Here is a 23410-nt window from a genome sequence, read left to right as displayed (position 1 = left end):
TGTTTAAGATACTTTTCAGCACAGATTATGATTTTTGAATTGTAAATGCAATCGGCAGGAATAAATAGCTAATGTAAGGATATAAACAAACAAAATTACAGCCCATTACTTAAGGTCAACAACGCTAAGCTAAACGTGGCTAATGTTAGGCGTAATGAGGTTTCGCAGTCTCATTTCGATACTTAGTAGCAACCGCTCATTTTTAGAGAGGTATTAGCTACAGACAGTTCGGCAGTTGGGTATTTACTGACATATTTGCTGTCATAAACTAAAGTTGAAAATCTCATAGGATTGCATTACCACAGACCTAAAGATCTACCCAGAAACGTATTTAAAACAAGTGAACTCCGAAGTGCTAAAATGCTAACTTCCTTTTGGGTTCAAGACTCATTCCTTCAGCTCTGAGGTCAGGGCTCACATTAGATCCCCTCTCTGAATTATTATCCCAGGCTTTGCCTTATTTAACGTTTCATGAACAATGTATATCATTTTTCTAATTAAGTGTATGCTGATAATGAAACCTGACGCTGATCATCCATTCTGCAGGTCTTAATGAGAGCAATTTACTTCATTACAATGTGGTGTCATAAACATAACTCGGCTCCACACCCCCGGGAGCTATATAATGAGTTTGTTTGGAAGTCATTTTCTTTTTTAATCTACAGCTATTAGTAAGTTATCGCTTCTCCTTGTTTAATAGCTTGTGTAAAGATCAGACAGATGGGACATTTATAGGTGATTACATTAAAATATTAAATAGTGAGTGCTGCCATCCTGAAAATACAATAATACCATTTTTTCAAAAAACAGCAAACAGAAGAACCAAAAGAAGGGTCTAGTATTTTCCGAATAAGAAATGTAGCATTCCCTGTTACGGGAAAACCTAATGTCTATGTATGACCAATTCATGGATTATGCAAATATAGTGCAAAAAGCGTATGAGATTATAGGAAGTCTTAATCAGCAAAGATGTTCATTATAAGTGGGAGGAACATTTGATAAGGGATCCCTGGGAAAAATGGGCCAGGCATCAAAGAAATGCAGGCCAGCTAAGAAGAGGATAACACCTACAGATATTAATCTGCTGAAATCTAAATCTTCTTTACATGTTTAGGGCCAGATGAGCACCATCACTCACATTTGTTTCTATAAAGATTCCTGCACAGAAAAAGGTAGGGATTCCTCCGTCTGAAAACAAAGAAATTATAAAAACCAAACAACAAAAACTGTCACTACCAAGCACATCAGACAAAATGTTCCCCCTTTTCTTTCTACTTTGTTATTCTGCTAACTTCCCGCATCTCTTCTCCTTGGGGGGAGATAGAGTTTGTGCACAAGTGTGTGTGTGTGTGTGTGTGTGTGTGTGTATGTGTGTGTGTGTGTGTGTGTGTGTGTGTGTGTGTGTGTGTGTGTGTGTGTGTGTGTGTGTGTGTGTGTGTGTGTGTGTGTGTGTATATTTATGAAAGTCTTTCTCTTTCCTACAAAAGAGCAAACGTGATCAAACATTCTGCAGTTTGAAAGCTTGAAGATACTTTTTTCGAATGATGTAAGACCCTAAAAAACCCGCTCACAAACACACATTTGGTCTTCTCACTGTTCATATTTGTTCTCACTTTTCTTCTCTCATTGTTTATCCATATCAAATATTTCATTTATCATTATGTGAACAGATGGAGCTTTACGTTTGTTTTTGACATGCATGGGCTTGTGTGAATAATTGCATATGTTCTTTATTTGTATTTGAGGGCTTTGTGTGTGTTTATATCCTGATATAAATTTGCTCAGGTTATACACTTTATATGTGTGTGTGTGTGTGTGTGTGTGTGTGTGTGTGTGTGTGTGTGTGTGTGTGTGTGTGTGTGTGTGTGTGTGTGTGTGTGTGTGTGTGTGTGTGTGTGTGTCCAGTCAGTGACCTCTACTGTTTATGTTTCTTCAACAATACTGTCTGATTGTTTTACTTGTAAACCACAGTAAGGGTGGTCCCCAAAACGGATGATCTTTCTGGTACCGTTTAATACCACAAAGACATGGCTGTGTGTGTGTGTGTGTGTGTAAATGTTTGTTCTGCTTGTACTGAAATATCTCCCTGATAGACTGGCACACATAAACTGAAATGCTGCAGCACGTAATTTAAGTCAAAGTATTTACAAATGCTGACCTGCTGGTGCTACTTATCAAAACAGACATTAGTTCAAACTGTCAAACAAGAAGCGTGACACATGTTTGCTTCCAGGTCTTAGAAGCAATACACTCCAGCCTCAACACCAGTTCAAGGCAAACATGATGAATCTTGCAAATCTCCTTAAGCTTAAAAGGTGTTTCCTCAAAAGCATAGTGTCTTAAGATAAACCTTAGGAGGTTAAGAGCCTCTTCAAAAGCTCTGGAATCTGCAGTGGGAACCAAAACTGATTTATGATGTTTTATTACATTTGTATTGCTTTTGTTACATTTGTCCAGTTTTCTGTTATTAAGTGAGTCATACTTTTAACATTGAATTACCAATGTATTTGCCAAGTTCTATTGGGATAAGTTCAAGTTCTTCAGGTTTTACATTAGCTTTCATTGCTATTTATGTTACATTGTCGCTGTTAGTGACATGTTTATGTACAGCAAGTCCAACAGAAATAATTATAGATTGACATTCACAGTAGATGAAGAAGATAATACTGGTTTATTATACACCATTAACTAAACCTAGCGGTAACTCCCAGGTAACATAAAGGACAGCAAGCTTTAGAAACTTCACTGAACATTTAAGGTAGTAAAGATGGACGTTAATAATGAGGACGGAAATACGTTTGACATGTATGCAAAAACGTTTGCGATATTCATTAGTTAGACAACTTGTGTGTTTGCAACTTGAATCATAAAATGTATAGCAAGCTAATTTTTTTTTTTCTTAAATAAGGAGCATTTTTCTGTACTGGCGGAACATGTTAAATATTATAAAACTTTCGCAACAAATTCTAGATAATAAGAGGTGAGTAAATTGAATGTATCTGAATTTGACTAACTATAAGAGGAAACATCTACAAGACGTTTTTAAAAAGGAGGAAAAAAGTGGGAACATTTCTTTATGGTGCAATAGCATATGTGCATGAGTAGAAGAAAACTCCCAAATTGCAAATTCATTTTTTCTGCTACGACTGAAACCCAGCAGGAGCAATGAGAAGTGAATGTTTTAAGCAATGATGCAAAGGAGATGGCTCAGTTAGAGCAGGAGAACATCTTCTTCTCCGCAATATATACTCATCATATTTGACGTGTTCTCAAATACGACGCTGTGTGCAAATGCCATCACACTCAAAGCTAATAATACAGGAGGAGGAAAATGATAACGAATTTTGACAGCAACTAAGTAAGAGAAAAGCAGAGGATGTGTTTGTTCTCTAGAAGGAACAAGAACAAATTCAGAGGTTACTCCTTTCAGTAAAAGAGAAGTATGGAAGGAAATGTGTGCCATGTGTTTGAAGATCTTCAAGAAGGGCTGAGTATTCCTATCAAACTTTAATACATAAACCTCCCCAACCGAGGCAAATATGCAAATCATTGTCCTAATGCTATTATAAATGCATTGCATAACAGCTGAAGCAGCGCGACAATCCAGGCAATGCTGGATTTTATCCCGTCATTATAGCTGTAAAAACATACAGCGTTCCAATTCCAATCACAGAATAATCGGCCGTTTAATCACAGGGCTCTAAAGAAAAGGGAACTTCAATTAGCTTTCCAGACTGCTGAGCTCCCAGATTTTTCCGGCTTGGGTTCGCACGTCACCTCGATCTGAGCTCACTCACAAAAAGGTCTTTAAATTATTACAGACGGCTGACAGGCGCGCATGACTGACCGACTAAATTACCCTTCAACAATCACATGCTAAAAAGCCCTTGTAAAACTAAGAAACAAAGCTATTTTTAAACAAAGAGCCTGCAGTATGCAAAACAGAAACAAAGGCCAAAGGAAAAGAGAAATGGATTTTAATTAGGATTAATCAAAAACATAATATCCGTCCTTGGAATTATTGTGCTGCTGTATTCTGATTCTGCATAAACCAGGACTGAGAGCAAGTTAACTTAAAATAACTACTTGGTTTAAGATGTGACCAAATCCATCATAGCTCATTGTTCTGAACATTCTACACGGCACAAGTGAGAACATTGTATATTCATCCATCCAAGTCATCAGGTTCGATAAGCAGGAGATAAAAAACGCTTTTTGGAACTTATTGTTTTAGCTCGTCAAGAATTTATAGCTAAAGGGTTTGTTTGATTATAAAATGTTAATGAAATGAAAGACAGCTTAAGTTGTTCTTCCTGTTTTTATCAACTATGCATAATGTTGGAGGCTACAATGAGCCAGTAATGTTATAATGTGCAATAATTACTTAACCAACCTAACAGATGGAGCGATGGATGAGAAGATACAGCCTGAAGGGTCCTGTACTAAGGTTGGCCAATGGATGGACTAAAGCATATTTAAAAGTTCCTATACATATTAAAGGAAGCCGATTATCTCGAGTTGTTGATGTTAAAGTTTTAATAAAACTACATTTGATTCTTTTTGCACACACTTTTATTAGATTTCCATCTCAATGCTTTTAAGTAAAAAAGGTCTTAAAGACACAAAACTGGCTCAGCAGTATTTACCCTTCATCATAGCATATCTAAGTTAGCAAACATAAGCTAACTTTAGCTGCATACTATATTGTTCCAGAACAAAAAAGGTATTTAATGTATCAAATTTGTGATGAAAGTATTGCTTTCTCTGTTAAAGGAATATATTATTTTAGTTTTAAAGCACAATGACATATTTAAAGCTTTTAGCTAGCATTTCCTAACTTTTTTGCTTTTTGCTAACAAGCATAGGCTATTGTTTTTTTTTGAAGATCCAGAGTTACTACTGTCAAGCTAGTGGAGCACACTGACAATTGTTGTAACAGTGAAGTTCAAGAGTAAAGTATACTCTCTAAAATGAATAAAAATAATAATTGTATTGGATCAGAGAAGCTGTTGGCACCAAGTAATTGGACAAGAAAGCTAAATACAAAATCCTTTATCATTCTCTATTTTTCTCACTTATCCATTTTCCTTTCACTGTTTCTTTAATGTGAATAACACCAGGGTATACGCTCTCTTTGCCGCAGAGGAGTCTTTACAAACCATCAGCTTTACAAAGCTGACTAAATCTGTGAACATCCTCCCGACGTAGGCAGTGACCTAGGTGGCATGTGCATTATTGAGGAGTCTGTGGTATTCTGACCTCATATAGCGGCTCCCAGGCACCAAAAGCTATGAAAACTTTAGTGAGAGATTTACCAGCTAAATGAGGGGGAAAAAAGCATGAAGGAAGTGCAAGATGAAAAGTGGAATAAAGAAAGGGAAAAGTGTTTATGGGATGAACTGTTGGATACTTGTGGCTATAAATGGCCAAACCTCAATTAACTGAGCAGACAGTTCAAACGCTTTGATATCTGCCTCCTCACCACAGATCAGCTGCTTCAGTGAATTGCTGCTGTCTAAACTGTGAAAAATAATGGTTATCGGGGATGTATACGTTTATGATGTAAAGATGTACAAATGTATTATATTGTTTTCATATATTTGCTATTAAAATGTTGTTGTATACACAGTAAATCCAGATAATAAGAAAGAAATGATGAGGTGATGATCATTTTCTTTTCAAAATGCTCTTAAGCTATCGATGACGTGCATTTTGGCATTACAGATCTGTTCACATGCTTCAAGTAAGTACGTCATAGCCTAATATGGTTTTGTAAAAAGGACGGGGAAGATGTTCAACCTCTCATTCATACATCTATTCGTTCACGTGCTGTTGAATCAAGTGCCAGGTCATTTCTTTAGATGCATGCCCTGAGAGCTTTAATTTTCAAATCAACATTCTGGAAGTACAAATTGAACCTAGCTGGTGACATGTTATTATTCCAATCTCGCGCTGGACGTCAATGTCTTTCCATCTGCCTTCCATCTTTATTGGCAGACTTTTCATATTTTCCATCTGCCTTGTGTCTTGTACATACATGAGTGCTAGCAGACCGAAATGATAAATTGAAAGTCTTCTTTGAATGATCACATATCTAAACATATCATCAAATACATGCAATCAGGGGGTTAGAAAACCTCACATGCTTTTCACAGCACAGCACAATGTCCTAACCCTGAGGCAGTTTTGACAATATTAAAAATAACTATTCATCTACAATTTTCCATGTTATGCTTGATGTATGCTGTCATTAAGGAAATTAATATATATATTAATTAATATATTAGTATTTTTTGTCCCATTGTTTGCTAATTAAGCTCTCTTTTCTGGGTAAAGTGTGAGGAGAGATATTGCGGAATGGATGTAGAAGGTCATATAGCATTTATAAATGAATGGAAGTCCTACTTTCAATCATCTAGACATTTTATTGATATAGTTTATTTGTGTTCGTAATTTATTTTTGGACATTTAATATGTCACAGTAGCCAAAATCTACATTTAAACACATGTATCACAAATGTATAAAAGGATGTCATATTCTCAAATTGTCTGCTGGGAAAAGCCTATCAAGTAAGGATACTATTTTGAAAGTCAATTTCCAATTCATTCTATTTTGAGTCAACCTGATTCAAAATGATTTGATTGTAATAACTGTGATTAGGACAGTTACTGTTTGCTTGTATCTCAAGTTGACTACATTAGAAATAGAAAGGACGGGATTCATTTTCTGCTGATGAGCTCAGAGATGTTCGCTCTCACATAGAATTTAGACAGACATCACATTCATTTCTTCATCAAGTCATTTGTATTGCTCCTGAATTGCTTCAAGACTTAGTAAAGGTGTCATTAAAGGCATTTCCATGCCTTTTTCTCATTGCATAATGGGATTTAATATGGACACAAAATATTGACTGATAAACAAACTGCACCATCCTAATAATAACAACAATTCTGCTTAAAGAGCTGTAACGAATGTATTAGCAATCTCACTGAATTCAAAGGGGACAGATAAACATGCACTATCTTAGTGTAAGCATCTGTGGGAAAAAAGGGTTTACTGAAAAATAAACCTGCAGCTGTAACTTCTCAAAGCAGAGGAGTTATGATGTAAAACAATGAAAGTCAAATTGGCACTTATGTGAAAATCTTGTAGGTATAGTGGAAGAAGGTCTGTGATCTGAGTAGTATACACATATGCAGTTTATAATATATACTGCAGTCTACAGTACTTTGGTATCATAAGCTTGTAAAAAATTCATGTAAAAATATACTTATGGCGTCTGCTTTAGCGGAAGAAAACGCATGAGATTTCACGCAGAGAGGTACAGATTTTAGAAGCTGCCCGAAGGAGGAGTGAAGGATAGTTGAGTTTCTGAACAGAACAATGTTAAGTGTTCCACTTTAATCAAAAATGCATTTGTGTTATGCTAATTTAACCTACAATGTCTGACCTTGACTATGCTGTCTTTTATCTGTGCAAAGTGTGTCGCTATAGAGGTGTTTTTCACATACTAACATTTTGAGATTCATGATTGATTTGGTTTGTCACACATTTTGAGAAAGATAATTGCTGTCTTATATGGTGTCAAAAAATACCTGAAACCTCAAAGGCAGAGAGAACTTGATAGTACAGAGAGCCAGAGTTAGCCTTAGAATACAGAAATTTTGGCAGCAAACATGTTGTGTAGTGTGCATGTAAACCAGACCCTGCAGTTTTTCTCCAATATTCATCAAAAAAAGATAATATTGTATGTTTCACAACCACTAACGGATGTCACCCAGTTAAACCCAGCGATGTGCTAAAAATGGATTTCCTTAACACACTGAATACCATCAGCAAAAAAAAAAAAAAACTACACCCTTGTGGCACTCCTAATTTATTATTTACAAGCCACAAAGGGTGCAGTGTCAGGTATGACTTTATCCACTTACTAACAGACTATTTATATTCACACTACAAAGTGCAAAGTACTGGCTGAATGACTGCTTCTTAACCCAAATTAACAGCTTGGCTTTTCCAAATCTACTATGACACAGTTGGATCTGACCCAAGACTGAATAAAAGGATTTCACAAAATAACAGTTTGTACCTTTCGTGAGAACAGAGACAAAGCTGCCCATGAGACAAGAACAACTCGGTCAGAGTCAGGCCGATCGAGACTGCCGTAATTGGTTTAGTCTTCCAAGATTTCTGATTCCATTGTGAGCGATAATATACCCAGGTAATTCAGGATGGGGGTGTAATTAATTATTTTATTGTACTAAATTATATTGCTGGCAATATAATCCAATGTGAGTACCTGTGGCGTCGGGAGTTTATTACAGTGAATGCAAAAGATAATATTTTCACACACACAAAAGGTCTCTGTTTATGCCCAAGCCGTACATCTTTTGTTCTTTCCCTCTGTATCCCTCCTGACCCCCACCATTTGCTTCCACTCAATCTCTTTCTCTGTTGCCTCTCACCCAGTATCTAATCAGCTGTTGGAAGGTGACCAAAACGTTGGACGATTTGTAGACATCCAGCCCGAAATAAACAATCTACTCCTTTTTCTCTGATAACAATGCATCTTAGTAGGGAGTTAACTTCCATTTTGTAAACTTACACTGGATCAAAGACGCCAACTAAGGGTAATATTTATGTTGTGTGGAGATCACTGTGCTGGCCTTTAATCGGCTTTTGTTGTACACTTTACGATCGCATTTATGCATTTAATGCTCTTACTGCATTACAACTAGCAAATAGAATTAAACTGCTGATTCAATGCCTTATGCAAATTTAAAATGGAAAGCTCATTATGTCATTGTTTGTATTAGTGAGAATGTTAATCTGTTTGCGTTTGTATTTGGACTGAATCCTTGATTTGTGTGTGTGTTTATCCAACTCACTCGACTGTGTCCTCCCAGCTACACCAGTGTCCCTGGTCCAGTTCTTCCATGTCCAGTCTGAATTTGGCCAGGCAGAACTCTTCAATGGCGAATTCGTAGTGGGGTCCACACCCTAATGTCGACACACACTGACACACTGATAAGAGAAAGAAGGGGGGAGGAAACAGAGATGTGGATGAGAGAAAGGAGAGACAAAAGGGCGAAAACTCCAAACTGTGAGTACCAAAGTACTTTCGCAATGTATTTGTTCCATTGTTATTGTGTCATCCTTCAACGACCTGGTTTTAAGTTGTTCCAGGGTGAAAACTCAAAGCAAAGCATTTGGGATTGAAAGCAGTTACGGCCTGAAAATGCTGCCCTCCCTTTTTGGTTCACTGCCATTTAAGATGTTTCTATGGGATATGACACTAAAACACCATCTGCTAACCCAGTGTGAGGTATATCACGGCCTTACAAGACCCCAACAACAGCAAACACACACACACACACACACACACACACACACACACACACACACACACACACACACACACACACACACACACACACACACACACACACACACACACACACACACACACACGCAGCGTTATAAACAGAAACATTTGTTCTACAGTGAGTTCTTGATGGATATTTTTCAACTTTTCAATGAGCAGGAGAGCTTTATACATTGAAAAGGTCAAAAAAAGAGTCTTTGGGGGCTCATGGAGGTAAAACTAATGAAGTAATATCATGTTCAACCACGCTTTGGTTAAACTCATCTATACACAGCACCAGACTAATATGTAATGGAACATCTTATAAAACAGATTAGGCCTTATAATAACAATAAATGCTTTTTTTAGGACTGCACTTTCTCCCTGAGCGTTAGATAAGAAGATTATTCACTTTCATGTATTTGAGCATGGAGCAAAAACATGCTCAGTGCAGAGGAAAACAGTTTGCTTGGCTCCACCCAAAGTTGAAGGGATCCAATTACCAGCATATTTACATAGCTTTACACTAACAACTCAATGGATATTTAAGGATTTTTTTTTTTAAATCCAAAGACTCAGGATAATACAGCCAGGTAGTAAGCGGCTGCGTGAGTATTAATATCACAGCAAACTGTTTTGAAGTAAAGAAACCCTCAGGCTTTTAAATGATATGCATATGCAAATTAAGCTTGCATTTCGCTGTAAACACAAGTTATGCACAAGCAGAATCTGCTTTCACTTAATTTGTGTTAATTTATTTAGAATCTCTAAACCATAGGTCAACAAAATAACCAGATGATAATGACAAATATAGTGGAATAAATACATATAAATCAAGATGCTTTATCACAACCGTACCAAACCTCTGGGATTGCAATAATACACAACTTTTTCTAAAAATAATACAAATCATGCCCCTGTAGGAAGGATTTGTATTATCTGCATTAAATATTCATTATTAATACAAAATACAACAACCAAATACAACACTTTTTAAAGTAAAATGTATGTAAGCATGAGTTTGCTTAAAAACGTTAGTTTGCTCATTAACACTTATATAAGTCTATCTAGCAAACACAATATCATCGAGATCAACATAAATCAACAATAATGAAATATGTTGACACAGATGTGACTTATATACCTCATAAGGCTTTCACATATTAACCTCTATCACCCTTCACTTATTGTATCCTTATATGTTCCCTCCTTCTGATTCCCTGCAGTATACACTTATTTAAAAGCCTCTTTTCACTTTGTTCATGTATTTTTCCCTTATTCCCTTAACACAACCCTCCCTCTCATTTCTTCATAACCTGCTGTTTCTCGAGAGAAATCTGCATTCATGTATTTGCATCTCTTTTCATCCTTCCTTTAGATGCTTCTCTCTCTCTCTCTCTCTCTCTCTCTCTCTCTCTCTCTCTCTCTCTCTCTCTCTCTCTCTCTCTCTCTCGTCTCCTGAGAGTTTCCTGGAGATGTAAATACATGCAAACTGGTTTATGCAAGTATGTTATGGTGGAGAGCTGGAAGTGGGCAGTGCCCCTTTCAAAGAGGGAAAAAGGTAGAAAATGGAGGTAGAAAAAATAAACAAAACCTTTTTTACATTCCCAGAATTCAGCTAAATGAACCTGAAATAGAGTGAAACTCTTGCATTTTTTCTACATTCCAATTTCGCCATGCTCACACTCTTTTTAACAGTAGTTCCAACAGTGTATACGAGAGATTTCTGATTGGGTGTCCCTATCATCATGATTACACTTTCTAAAACCATTACAAAACCAATTCACATAACTTTTTTTTCGGTCTGCCAGTGTTCTGCTTAACGTTTGGTTAGGTTTAAGCAACAACGCCTACTTGATTTGGATTGGTAATGCATGTTTAGACAAACATTTGTTGACTTTTAGACAGTGTTAAAATCGGTCAATTCCTACACCCTACCAATCACATTGACATCCCAACAGGGTTTTGCAGTGGTACAACAATGCAGTCTGAAAACTGGTGTTCCCATATAATGATGCTACATTTTCAATTATGTTTTAATGCAGTTTGGATGTATGGCAATGTAATGTTTTTTGTACACTTTTAATGATTAATACAATGCTAGTTCAGCAATTACTTCTCAGAGACTATTGTAATTTCTCCCATTACTCATCCAGACACTATTTAGACACTGACCCTATCACCAGAAAAAAATGGATATTGGACTGTTTACACAACATTACCGAGATATAGATTTACTTCTTAAGAAATCAATTATCTCAGTGGTTACAGTATTGTTACTTAATGCCGTAAGACAGTGGTATCAATTTCTAAGCAGTATATTGCCCACCTAAAATGTAACAAGGAAGGTATATTTCAACACAAATATAACACATCAAATATACCTAAGTAACTAATCTGTAGTATAAGAATGAAATAGGCTAATCATATAGTAACCTGATTAGTGCATTAGAAGCATTTGGATGCAAAGAGTGCAAACCAATCAATGATTTCTGAAAATACCACCATTTTTGAAATGCATCTTAACTTGGGTAAACTTTATCACATTTAATATTGATTTAGGCATGCTGCCCTCATGCTGATCCTAACATCAGGCATGTTTCACTCTTAAAAGTGTTAAATCATTGGGTAGGGCAAATGTGTAGGAAAGGAATCATTACAAACATTCAATGAAACACACCCATACAGTAAACAGTTCTAAAAAGAATCAAATTCCCTGGTGACTGCAGAGCCCTCAGGCCGGCTCTGAACATTCACATAATAAATCCATTGCATGTAAGTGGACTAATTGAATCATGCTAATGATAGCTTGGTTGCATGTACTGTATGCTGAAAGCTTGAAGGACACAAAAATGACATAATAACTGCAGTAACCGCATCAAGTACAGAACTAAATAATAGTGCAAGACAGTGTTCACTGATGGAGACACTGTAATACTAAGGTTATCATTGATAGAAATGGACCACAGCAGCACTTAAACAATATTAAGGCACATTGAACATCCAGTGGTGGAAAGAAAAAAATTACATTTGCTAATTTAAGTGTTAAGTCATTTTTTGACATATTTGTATTTTACTAGAGTATTTACATTTACAGTTACTTGGTAATGTGTAACTATAAAAACACATACAACACTATAGTTCCCCTAAGAAACTGGATTTAATGATAACTATAATTAAAGCTGCAAGCAGCGATGATCAGTCCCTCAGATGCCCACGCACTTCAGGATACATCCAGGATGCAAGTAGGCGCAGCAGTGAAATGCCATTACCGCTTGAGACTGGCTGCATGGATAAATATTAAGTATTGCATGGAGTGTGATGTGCTGAAAATGATGTTTTTCAAATCTTGCATAACCCCCGGAGTCCTTTATGTTGAGCTTGAGAACAAAGTGTGTTGCTCTTCACCACGTGTAGACCATACATTGTAAGGGTCCCGGGTTTGCAGTGGGTGGGGATTACAGTGGGTGCTCCGCTCCGACTCTGGTCCTCGGGCCCTAATGATATATAATACAGTGGAAAGATCCATTCTGCATAACAAGTACCTATATTTTGGATAACAATTATATGAATCTGAAATGGAGCATGGTGCAGAATAAGTGTTTTTACTTTATGTACTTTAAGTCAATCTTTATATTGATACTAAAGTAAAGTAACATTTTGAAATCAGGTTATTTACTTGTAGTTCAGTATTTTTAATACTAATTAATAATATTCACAGTATTTGTATTTTTCTCAAGTAAAGGATGTGAGTACTCTCACCTCTGGAGAAATTAATGATAAATATTACTGAGAAGATGTAATCCTGATAAAAAACAGTCACGACAAGCTGAAGCACTTGGTGAAGGTTCAATCAAAATGCACACTGTTGACATGTTGGAAAATTGACATATTGCACATAGATCAATAAGTTGCAGCATGAACACGGAGCCAAACTGACTACATGCAGCAGAAACTTTAACTTTGTTTTGCCAGTCATCTTATCACATGTTAAAATAAAGGCATTGCTGCCAGTACACAAAGTGGGAAGGCAGCAATATCCTGGCCAATGACTTTCCATTAGGTTGCCTTCAATCTAAAACAAAGTGGATTAGTCGGAGAAGAAACAAAGTATATTTAGGGCTCCGGGTTCTGGGGAAACAGCACATGAATCCATCAGCAGTGGAATGGGAAATCTAAATTGTGTTGCAAAGGAAAACAGCTGTCTACCTAACCTTTAGGTTAAGATGTAATATCCCAAACAGTCTGTCACAAAATGAGTAACTTTCTCCCGTTGCTAAAACACGTGTTACCAGACTTCCTCTGCTCTCACAGTGAGGCGTTACATGATGAATCCGTTGGCAAGGTCATGATTGACTGAAGATTTTCCCATTTCCTCCTGCAACTGCATATCGATTCGGATCTAAAAATAATACAGTGATGCTTCCGTCCAACCTGACTATAACTGTGAGTGCATGTGTTGTCTGCAATATGTCTTGTAACTTCCTCCTTCCCCCTATCTTGTTTCTGCAAAATTACATTTCATATACTTTTCCAATTATGTTGGATTCAATTGCTGTCTCATTATGTTCACAGGCTGTTGTTTCCTTTTTTTTTGCTTCCATGTTGATTAGTTTAGGTTTCCACAATGAAGATTTTGTATTTGATTTAATGTTCAAATGAAGAAAACATATCTTGTATGTCGTGAGGTAAGTCACTGTAGCATTTTCCTTTTTTAATATCAACTGCCTAACATTATCTTACATTTAGTAAAATGTCCGTATTGTCTATAACAAGAGAAAGTTCACTGAGGACGCATTTTATCTTTTCCCAAAATATTTTAGGGATTTCAAAATGATCATGCTCTTTTTTTTCAACGATGACCATGACCTTTCTCAAATTTGGCCACCAAACCATGAAGAAAAATGCTCTATTGTGCTTTTTGGGGGTTTCCCTTTTCCTGTAGGGAAAAAATACAATGCTTTATCTGTCCACATGGTCCACATACCCTGACACTGAGCAGACCAACATTGGGTTACTGGTAAGATTAGGTTAGGGATGTAATTTTTGTCTTTTTTTTTTTTACTTTCAGGGTTAGGGTTAGCCCACTGACACACTGTATGTAATTCTGGAATGCATAAACTTAACTTGACCTATGCTTAAAGTCTGCTTCGGTAAAAACAAACATGCTCTTATTCAACTTGTCTGGTTGAATAATCTTCAAGTACAAGAGAACGCACTTGAAGTCAATAGCATACTTGTTCTTGTAAATAGACATTAAATGACTTTTGACCCAACGCATGCTGCCTCCTCTCTCCTCTCTGTGGAGTCTCTGCTTACAAGCCTATCCAGCAGCTAGCTCCAGGGGACTTGTTGTGTGTGTGTGGTGTGTGTGTGAGATGGAAATGGACTATATCTATTTATAGCATGTTTTGCTCTCTCATAATCATCATGCACAAGAAATTAAACTCAGAATGAGGATAATATAAGAACCTTACAGCAAAACAAATAGAGCTGCAAAATCACATGTAATTCCTTAACCCAATCACTTTCTTGAACGCCTAAAAGCCCATATTTGCATATTTAACATTTAGACCACACACAAACTCCTATCTGAAAGTTTGGTTTGACAGCTGTTGATATGCTGCTGCTTCATCACACTGCAAGCCAGTACTTATAATCTTATCTGGAGCTTTTCCAAACAAAAGCGCCTTAGGTTATGCATGTGGAGATGCTCACAAATAAACAGAAAGAAGGACAAAATGTTAAAAACTCAAGTAATTACGCAAGCAAATAGGATAAGATGGATGGACTCAGGTATTACATGAGTATTAAAAGGGATTCTCAGAGAGAGCAATGCAGCAGATGTTGAGACCTAGTCAGATGAAATGAAAGTCTAAATATGATGATGATGCAGGGGAAACAAATGTCACTAAACAAAGCATTGAGACTCTGTGCAATTGTAATGTTTCTTCTTTTTCCTGACTGCTGATGTGTTTTAGTGGGTTAGGAAGTCTTTCTATAGAGTTCAATTTGTCACAGAAACATGTGAGAACTGAAAACATAGCACAAGGTGGCAGGAGAGCAACTACTGTCAAAATGTGTAGGTTTTAACATTATACATACTTTTTTGATTATGTTTATATGCAGCAGCATGTGACCAAAGTATTGCACATAATTAGAAATAGAGTAGAAAATAAACCATTTTCAAATAGAAACATCTCAAAATAGAAAATAAAACATAACTTAAAGACTAAAAAATATACAAGTTGACTGTAAAGATGAGAATCTGTAGCTATTTGTCAAATACAATATATTGAAAGGCCAAATTACAGTTTAGACAATATAAAAGTAGGATATTATTTACATTTAGTGTGCAAAAATGGTGTATTGAATTAAATACAAATGTGTAATGTACAGTGTGAACACAAGAGAAAATATGGAGCAGTGAGTTTCTCTGCCAGAGGTTATTGTTGTTCAGAGTTACTGCTGTTGGCAGGAATGATTTCCTGTATCTGTCCTTTATTTGTCCTATTTTCTTTGTTCAAAAAACAGCCATAGAGGAACAGGAACATGGAAGGAAGGGAATTACAGCAAGTGCCATGTTTGCTAAAAAAGCCCCCATAATAAGGTTTTAACTAAAGTTCAGGGCAAAATATTGAAATTACCAATTGGTAATTTCAATATTTATTTATTCAATATTATTTGACAGTCTTAAGACTGCAGCTGCAGTAGCTATCAACACGTTGTAGCAAAACAGGAGAAATTATAACCTTGGAATCAACCTGAAACAATAAAGTCCTTAGACATAGGAGACAAAGAAAGCTAAGAGGGGTAATGAAAGCATACTTTGTACTCAGCTACTCAGTCAGTAAGTAACACATCTGCCTACTGATTATCTCTTCTCCGTTTTTTTCTGGAAACTCTAGTCATCCTTTTCCACTTTAAATGACAAAAGCACTAATTTATATGCTAACAGACATACACATTGCAATTTCTTTCTGTGTTATCTTCATTGAAGAACAGTCTAAAGCAGGTTTCAATAACAGTTTTTTCTTGAAGGGACATTTTTAACTGCTATCAGTTGCTACAATTGCCAAGTCACCATCCATTCGTGCTAGCATGCCACTCACAATCTCTGACAAACATCATAATTAATAAGAGGAAACAAGCTTTTATTTTCCTGTGAAAATGGTTTAGACTACCTTGTTGTTTTGAGATAGCAAAACTTCAGATAATAATTTTTGAATAATATGTTATTTATCTGACACTTATATCCAAAGCAACTATACACTTTAATTTGGTAGACATGCCTATGGGAGCCACCTAAAGTATCTTACCCGGAGACACTTTGACATGTCGACTGCAGGGGCTGGGGATCAAACCATCAACCCTCTGTTTGGGGAGATCCCTTTAGCCCATGAGCCATAGTCTCCCTAAATAATAAACTTGGGTTCTCTAGGTAATGGCAATACAATAAAAATACAATTATTGCAAGTTGTTCTCAGCTTCCTGTCTTAAATTCAGTTAAGTCACAAGTCGTTTCTCTCATGAATTTCTAACGTATTCCTCAGCAGCATGCGTCCAACAGTAATAAACACAGCATCAGGGGTTTGGCAGTAGGGAAGCTCCTGAGAGAAAAATGCAAATATCAATGTGCTGCATGATGATGCCTCAGGGATTGGAGGCGTTTTGAAATATTTCAGTTGTTGCCTCTGCAGTAGTCAACAGACGAGTCGTCCGTGACAGAAGCAAGTGTATTGTGACTAAAACGTCAGAAAGGAGGGACAATTTATTCCCCTCTTGCCCTGACTTGAGTGATTATCCCAGTTAATTTTGTCATTGGCAACCATCTCACTTTCCCTACAAATCCCATTCCAATCTTGAATAATTATTTCCCTTGCCTTCTATGTTACAGCTCTTATCTAAAGAACAGTATCACCTCTAATGAGATAGGCTCTTTGAATATGATATTTAATTATACTGAGCTTTCACTGAACCTCACCCACCTCTGATGATTAAGCTCCAATTAGTAAGAAACAAACAGTATGTATAATGACAATCAGATTATAACATTCTCAAATTAAAGATATATTATTCTTTCTGATTGCTCTCTACATCCAGGAATGGATTTCCAGTTCCATCTTGAAACACGATGTAACAGTAGTCCCATACAACATGTGGTTACATCTCATCCTAATTAACAGCTCTTTGTAGTCAGAGATCTAAGAGATCCATAGCTTGTTTAAACGATAAAAAGCACCATGTATTTGTACATGCTCATTGCTGTAACTGGTCTTTTGTAGTGTATAACCAATGAGGAGGTATACAGGAAGTGAATATGTGAATCCAACAGTCCAAGCATACAGTATAGTGTAGAGTATGTCAACATCACCACCATTGAACCTAAAACCTTGCATTTTGCATAAATGTATGTTGTTGCATTGCATTTTTGGGTGTAACGGTACCAAATTCCAACTCTTGCAAAAGCAAAGGTTCACCAAACTTATTTGAAGGACAAATAAAAAGTTCAGTGGTAAAATTGTTCACCCCACTGTAGCAACGAAGACATTCGATGGAAAAACTTCCAAAAACCCAACTTCACATCAGAAAAAAGCTACAAAGCTAAAATCTCTTTCATTAGAACTGCATGGGGGGAACGGGGTGCCTTTTTATGTTTAACTCACCATTGTAAATTATATTATGGCTTTGTGTTATGCCTTATAAAAAGCGTGGCCATTTTAAGTACCAAGTGGGTGCTATCACAGGTCGCTAACCGTTAGCTGTGTTAGCTCATTTTTGGATTAGCAGTTGACACTGCCAAATGGAGACTTTCTAACAGCTCATTCGAAAACTGTTGGGTGATGTCACAGTGACTGCATCCATATTTTACAGTGTATGGTTTCCAATTGTTTAGATACAAAACAACAGCTTAAGCCTCTCGTGCTTGGCGAGTGCGTTTGACATGACAATGCAGGTGTGTTCACTGTCAGGCTTTTGGCTTAACTATTGGCTTGTAACTGTAACAACCTTTTTCTTAGAGCTGTCGCCCACATCTCAACTATAAAAAACAAGTCCCAAGTTGTTAAAATGAAACTTAATTAAAGCAGTAAATGCTCTACAGATAAACTAACTGCATCATAAATTATTAATTCTACCTGTGCATGGTCTGTAGCAGCTGTTCTGGCATCAGATTCGATGAGGACAAACATTCAGTCTCAGAGTAGCAACAGACCGTTGAGTCTTGGTGATCCTGAAATTGTTCACACATTAAAGTCCATGACTCCTTCCAGTTGGAAAGTGACAAACTAGCAACAGGCATGCAGATGCTTTCTGTCAAAGGCTAAGACTAATTAGGCAACAAGATCTGATGCCCACAAATGAACCAGCATCCTACCCTCTCTTGCTGTCGTCATTTTCTCACCGATGATTCATAGCGAAGGAAATCTTCATCTTTGGCTTATGATCTGAATTATTTTTGACCACGCCTGCCCTATCGCCCAATCTAACATCAAAAACACCCACTTCCTTGACCTTTAAACAGTCATGAATCATCTCAGTCACTGCATGGAGTTGTAGAGGGGAAACAGAAAAAGATAAATCTGCTTCTCTTCCCACCAATCTGACGGCTCAATTTAGATCTGTAAAGTTACACAGGTTTTGTGCATATTTTAAAACAGCCCACACATTTCAGCTCTTGCTGTGCAAACATTGTCTATTTGATATTGAAAAGTTAGGGTGAGTCTTTGTTTGCACTTCATTTAACATGATTTTACTTTGCATTTTAGTCTTTCCAATTGGTCCACCATGAATCAGTGCATTTTCCCATTTTATGCATCGTAAATTCTGTTGTGAACCAGCTTGATCAACTTCAGCAACTTCTTTCCAATTTTCCTCTGTGTACCTCTACCAAGTGCATGTGCTGAATGTTAAGCAGAATTTGTATTGTTGTATATTTGTCTTAAAGAGACAAATAATAATTTGTTCTCCCTCTTATCTTGATACGGTATTTGCTCCAGGTCAACCTTCCTTCAAGGTTTATAAAATGACGTTTTCAGAGTGTTTAGCGGTCAGGTAGAAAATATAATTAAACCATGACCCTGTCTGATTCGTTTTATCTCCTGTCTGTTGTATATGCACACTTTTTTCTCTCTACTGATAAACTTTCTCTATTTTTGTCCTCTCACTGTTCTCTCATTGTACCCATCTCCTGTCATAAGTAGTGCTGATTAAATCAACGGAATGTAATGTTCTTTTGTTTTTCAGGGGGAAATGGGGTTCCTTTACTTGTGGTATGTTTACTTCGAATGAGTGCACACTTTGGAAGCACAGGTAAGATTTTTCCTCCTCCTCTTCTTGCAAAAATGTTTTGCAGTCTGCTGCCTGAAATGGAACCAATTGGAAGGGAAGCACATTATGAATATAAAGATACAAAACCAGGGTCACATGCTCACAGAAATAGGAGTGACACATAGATTTTATAACAGTAGGTCATAAGAATAATCTCAAATAAAGACAAAGGGAATTTGTCAGAGCAGAAGGCTTGTTAGATAATCTTAGGACAAAGAAAAGTGGAAACAGCTAGCTGGCATCTGTCTTCAGCAAACAAAACACACCTACCAGGCCTCTTACATTCTTACAGTGGTTTCCTTTCAACTTTATCAAATTCAGATTCAGGTCAACAATACTGTCACATAACATATATTTTTGGAAGGATTGAAAAAATAAGATATAACATGCCAATAGGCTTTAGAACATCTGGTAGCTTGTTTACAGACCAAGGCAACCTGTTTTCTATTGTTTTTGTGCTTACGCTAAGCTAACACAGTGCTTGCTGTAGCTTTATATTTACCTTAAGAGACATGAGAGAGGTATCAATATTCTCAACCAATGATCATTTACATCAGAATCCTTTTTTCCAACATGTTTTACTTTTGCTTTACGATTAGATTTTAAAACATGGTGAATATACCGATAAGGCAGCAGCATTAGATACAAATAAAGTATTTACAAGTAAAGTAAATACTTTACCTTAAAGGAATGATGTGCAGCCAACTAAAAAACGTGTATTTGGTAGCCCTCGGGGGGTCTGTGGTGCCGAGGCAGGTGTCCTCTTTGCCTGCTGTGTAGTTTTCTGGCTGAATTAATGTTTAAAGAGTCTTATATTGCTGAAAGCTCCAGCTTCAGTGCTGAAGTCTTTAAACAGTGTGAAACATTAAAACTGAATTAACTACACAAGAATGATGATTTCTGAGCAATTAACATGTACCTTTATCAATGAACCCATTTCCTAAATATGTGTTTTAACAAACTGCTTTGACACAAAATAAATAAAGGCAATGCACACAACAACAAATGTCAAACTAATTTCCCATCCATCGGCTACGGTGTAGTGGAAATTCGAAATGTCAACTGCTGAACGCTGTCTATGCTATCAAAGCAATTCAACTTCAATCTTTAGAGCTGATTACCATAAGACCAAACAACCTTAGTGAACTACTGATATGTTTATTGGCTGTTTATCCCAGTTGGATGCAGATGAGTTGAACCAAAGTGAGTCATTCTTACTTTTTCTTTCTCTGTCTGTCTGAGATGTGCATGTCTGATGAATTAGCGAAGAGGAACGCTAGCAGCGGTGCATCAGCTACACCAAATTAGAGTTTTACCTCGTAGCGCTGTCACTCACACTTGCATAGACACTAATGAATGCTTTCCTCAACCTCTTCTGTCCTTATCTGACAGTTGGAGACCCATCGGGTGACTTCCACTTAGAAAGAACACCCCTGAATTTATTTGCTAATTAAATAGACAGACGGAGAGAGCGATAGGGGAAACATTTCCTCCCAAAGAAACCTCAAAATGAGCCGATTACCCCGTTAATCTTTCACTTCTTTTCTGACGTTATTGCAAAGTCTCACAATCCACTATCAATGACATTGAATTTAGAGGGCCGGGACGCTTTACAAGCCACAGCTGGCTTCACTGCAACTTGTCATTGGCCCTTAAAAGGCAGCCGCATAAGTAAGTTGTTGAATAGGGAAACAACCTGGAGCTACCTGGTTGGGCTCAAGATCAGAGGAGACACAGATCACCAGGCAGGCAACTAAAAGTGTGAGAGGAAAAAAAGTCAATATTTGGTATGCCCAGGGAGTTGGTAACTTTTCAATTAATTATTTATGTAAATTCATAATATGCATGCTGTCACTTTTCATTCTTACACTCCAAAGTTGACTTTTCCTCATTTAGTTGTTGGTTCTTTAGCGGCAGTTATGTAGTTATGTTATGTCATTTGTTGTTGCTCATGTTTTCCATGAAATACGATGGAATATATATGTCCTTGATAAAAAAGCAATAGTTCAGTAAATGTCAGAGGTCTACAATTAGTTACAGATAGAGTGAAAAAACTATGAGAGGATTCCTTTTCTGTGCCTTTGAAGTTCACAATGTTACAACAACCATGGTAAATGCACTTCATTCATAAAGTGCATTCATACAGAGGCAGAGGCTGCTATACAAGGTGCTACCTGCTCAGGGAGACTAATATTCAAACATATTTGTTGTTTTGTATCTTGCTCAAGGTCACATTGAAATGTTGACTACGGGGCTTGAATCGAGCCCCTGACCTTACGATTGGTTGAAGAAAACATTTGCAAAGTTTCACAAATGTTTTCTTCAGAAAGTTACTTTATTAGGCCCTCAGTGTCTTCCCTTGTTGCAGCTTTGTTTTTAGAGTGATACAAATAAATCTTAGTCCCATTCACTGTCTTCGGTGTGCAGGAGTGCACTGTTGATGGGCATTGTACACCACTTAAAACTCCTGAATTTGCCATTGCTGCCTGTTAGCAATCGTTTAGAGGAGCGTGAGAACAAATTCAAAGAAACAGTGCAGTGTTTATTCAAATTTCCCCAAATTGATTCCCTCAGTATATGGGTTTAAATAATTTGTATCTTGTCCAAACAAACTTCTTGCTATGTGCTATCAAGTGACAGAAATCTTCTTAAATGTGACCACTGCTCATATGTGTGTGCATATGTCAGAAATGGGTTACAGCGTCAGTGCATGACATAATGCAACAGCTACATCCAAAGATTCTGTCATTGTTTAGTGAACAAGGTTGTCTAAATAAATTACTACATTTCAGAAGCATGTCATGCAGTTTACATGATTGCATATGTTTCCATCAGGGTATACAGTAAAAATTGAAAGCGGGAATGCTCAATTTTGAGTTTTTATTGAGAAGCACTAGTATACAGAGGACTGGATGGAATATTATAATCACATAAACAGAGGTAGGACAGAATCATATTCTACTTTTGAACAGATTAGACAAAGCTAAGCTAACTGGTTCAAGCTACATTTAAACGTGTAAAAATATATTATAAACTCAACAAGCGAGCCAATGAGTGATTTCCCGACATGTCAAACGTGTAGTAGTGATAGAGAAGAAGAATATTCTGTAACAGTATCACATCACAGCCTAAGGCGCTAAAAGAAGAAAACGCTCCATTAAGCTAAACACAAAGAACAGCTACCAGGCAGTCAGACACAATACAGTCTTGAAATAAATGAATTGCGTTCAGAGTCACAACCTTTTAGCTCTGAGCTAAGCTTAGCTAACTAGCTGCTGGTTCAAGTTACATATTGATGTGTAGTTACCTTTTCTCATTTGAAACTCATAGTGCTAATGAGCGACTCTCCCTGCATGTGAAATGTTTGGAGTTGTGAGATAAAAGTATAATATTCCCCAATGCTTCACAGTCAGCTGTAGCACATATCAGCCTCAGGCACTTAAAGAAGAAAACGCTACATTAAGCTAAGCACAAAGAACAACTACCAGTCTTCCAGACACATTACAGTCTTGAAAATGATGGCGTTCTGAATCAGACCCATTTAGCTCTCAGTGGGGACAATAACAAATGATTGAGATATAGAAAGAGGAAAATGAGGGACGCATTATCTTACAACACATATTTATGTCTTTTTCCTTTATGAGAGGAGATGACTATTAGGCTATATCACCCATTATACAAGTATGATAATAAGAAATGTGGAAGATATAGCAAGG

At 36.9% G+C, this 23410-nt stretch overlaps 1 protein-coding gene across 2 annotated transcripts in view; it reads right to left on the bottom strand.

Moving 5' to 3' along the window:
• Nucleotides 1-23410, bottom strand: part of ramp1 (receptor activity modifying protein 1) — a 58063-nt gene that overhangs the window by 7576 nt on the left and 27077 nt on the right. For both annotated transcript variants that reach the window (XR_010166182.1, XM_063888598.1), the window contains exon 2: nucleotides 8890-9025. Coding sequence is in view for 1 of the 2 variants with exons in the window: in XM_063888598.1 (XP_063744668.1) it covers nucleotides 8890-9025 (136 nt within the window). In the remaining variant the exon portion in view is untranslated. The remainder of the gene's footprint in view (nucleotides 1-8889; nucleotides 9026-23410) is intronic.

This window comes from Eleginops maclovinus, chromosome 7 (assembly GCF_036324505.1).
Source record: "Eleginops maclovinus isolate JMC-PN-2008 ecotype Puerto Natales chromosome 7, JC_Emac_rtc_rv5, whole genome shotgun sequence".
Taxonomy (NCBI): Eukaryota; Metazoa; Chordata; class Actinopteri; order Perciformes; family Eleginopidae; genus Eleginops; species Eleginops maclovinus.
This window is presented reverse-complemented; position numbering and strand designations above follow the sequence as displayed.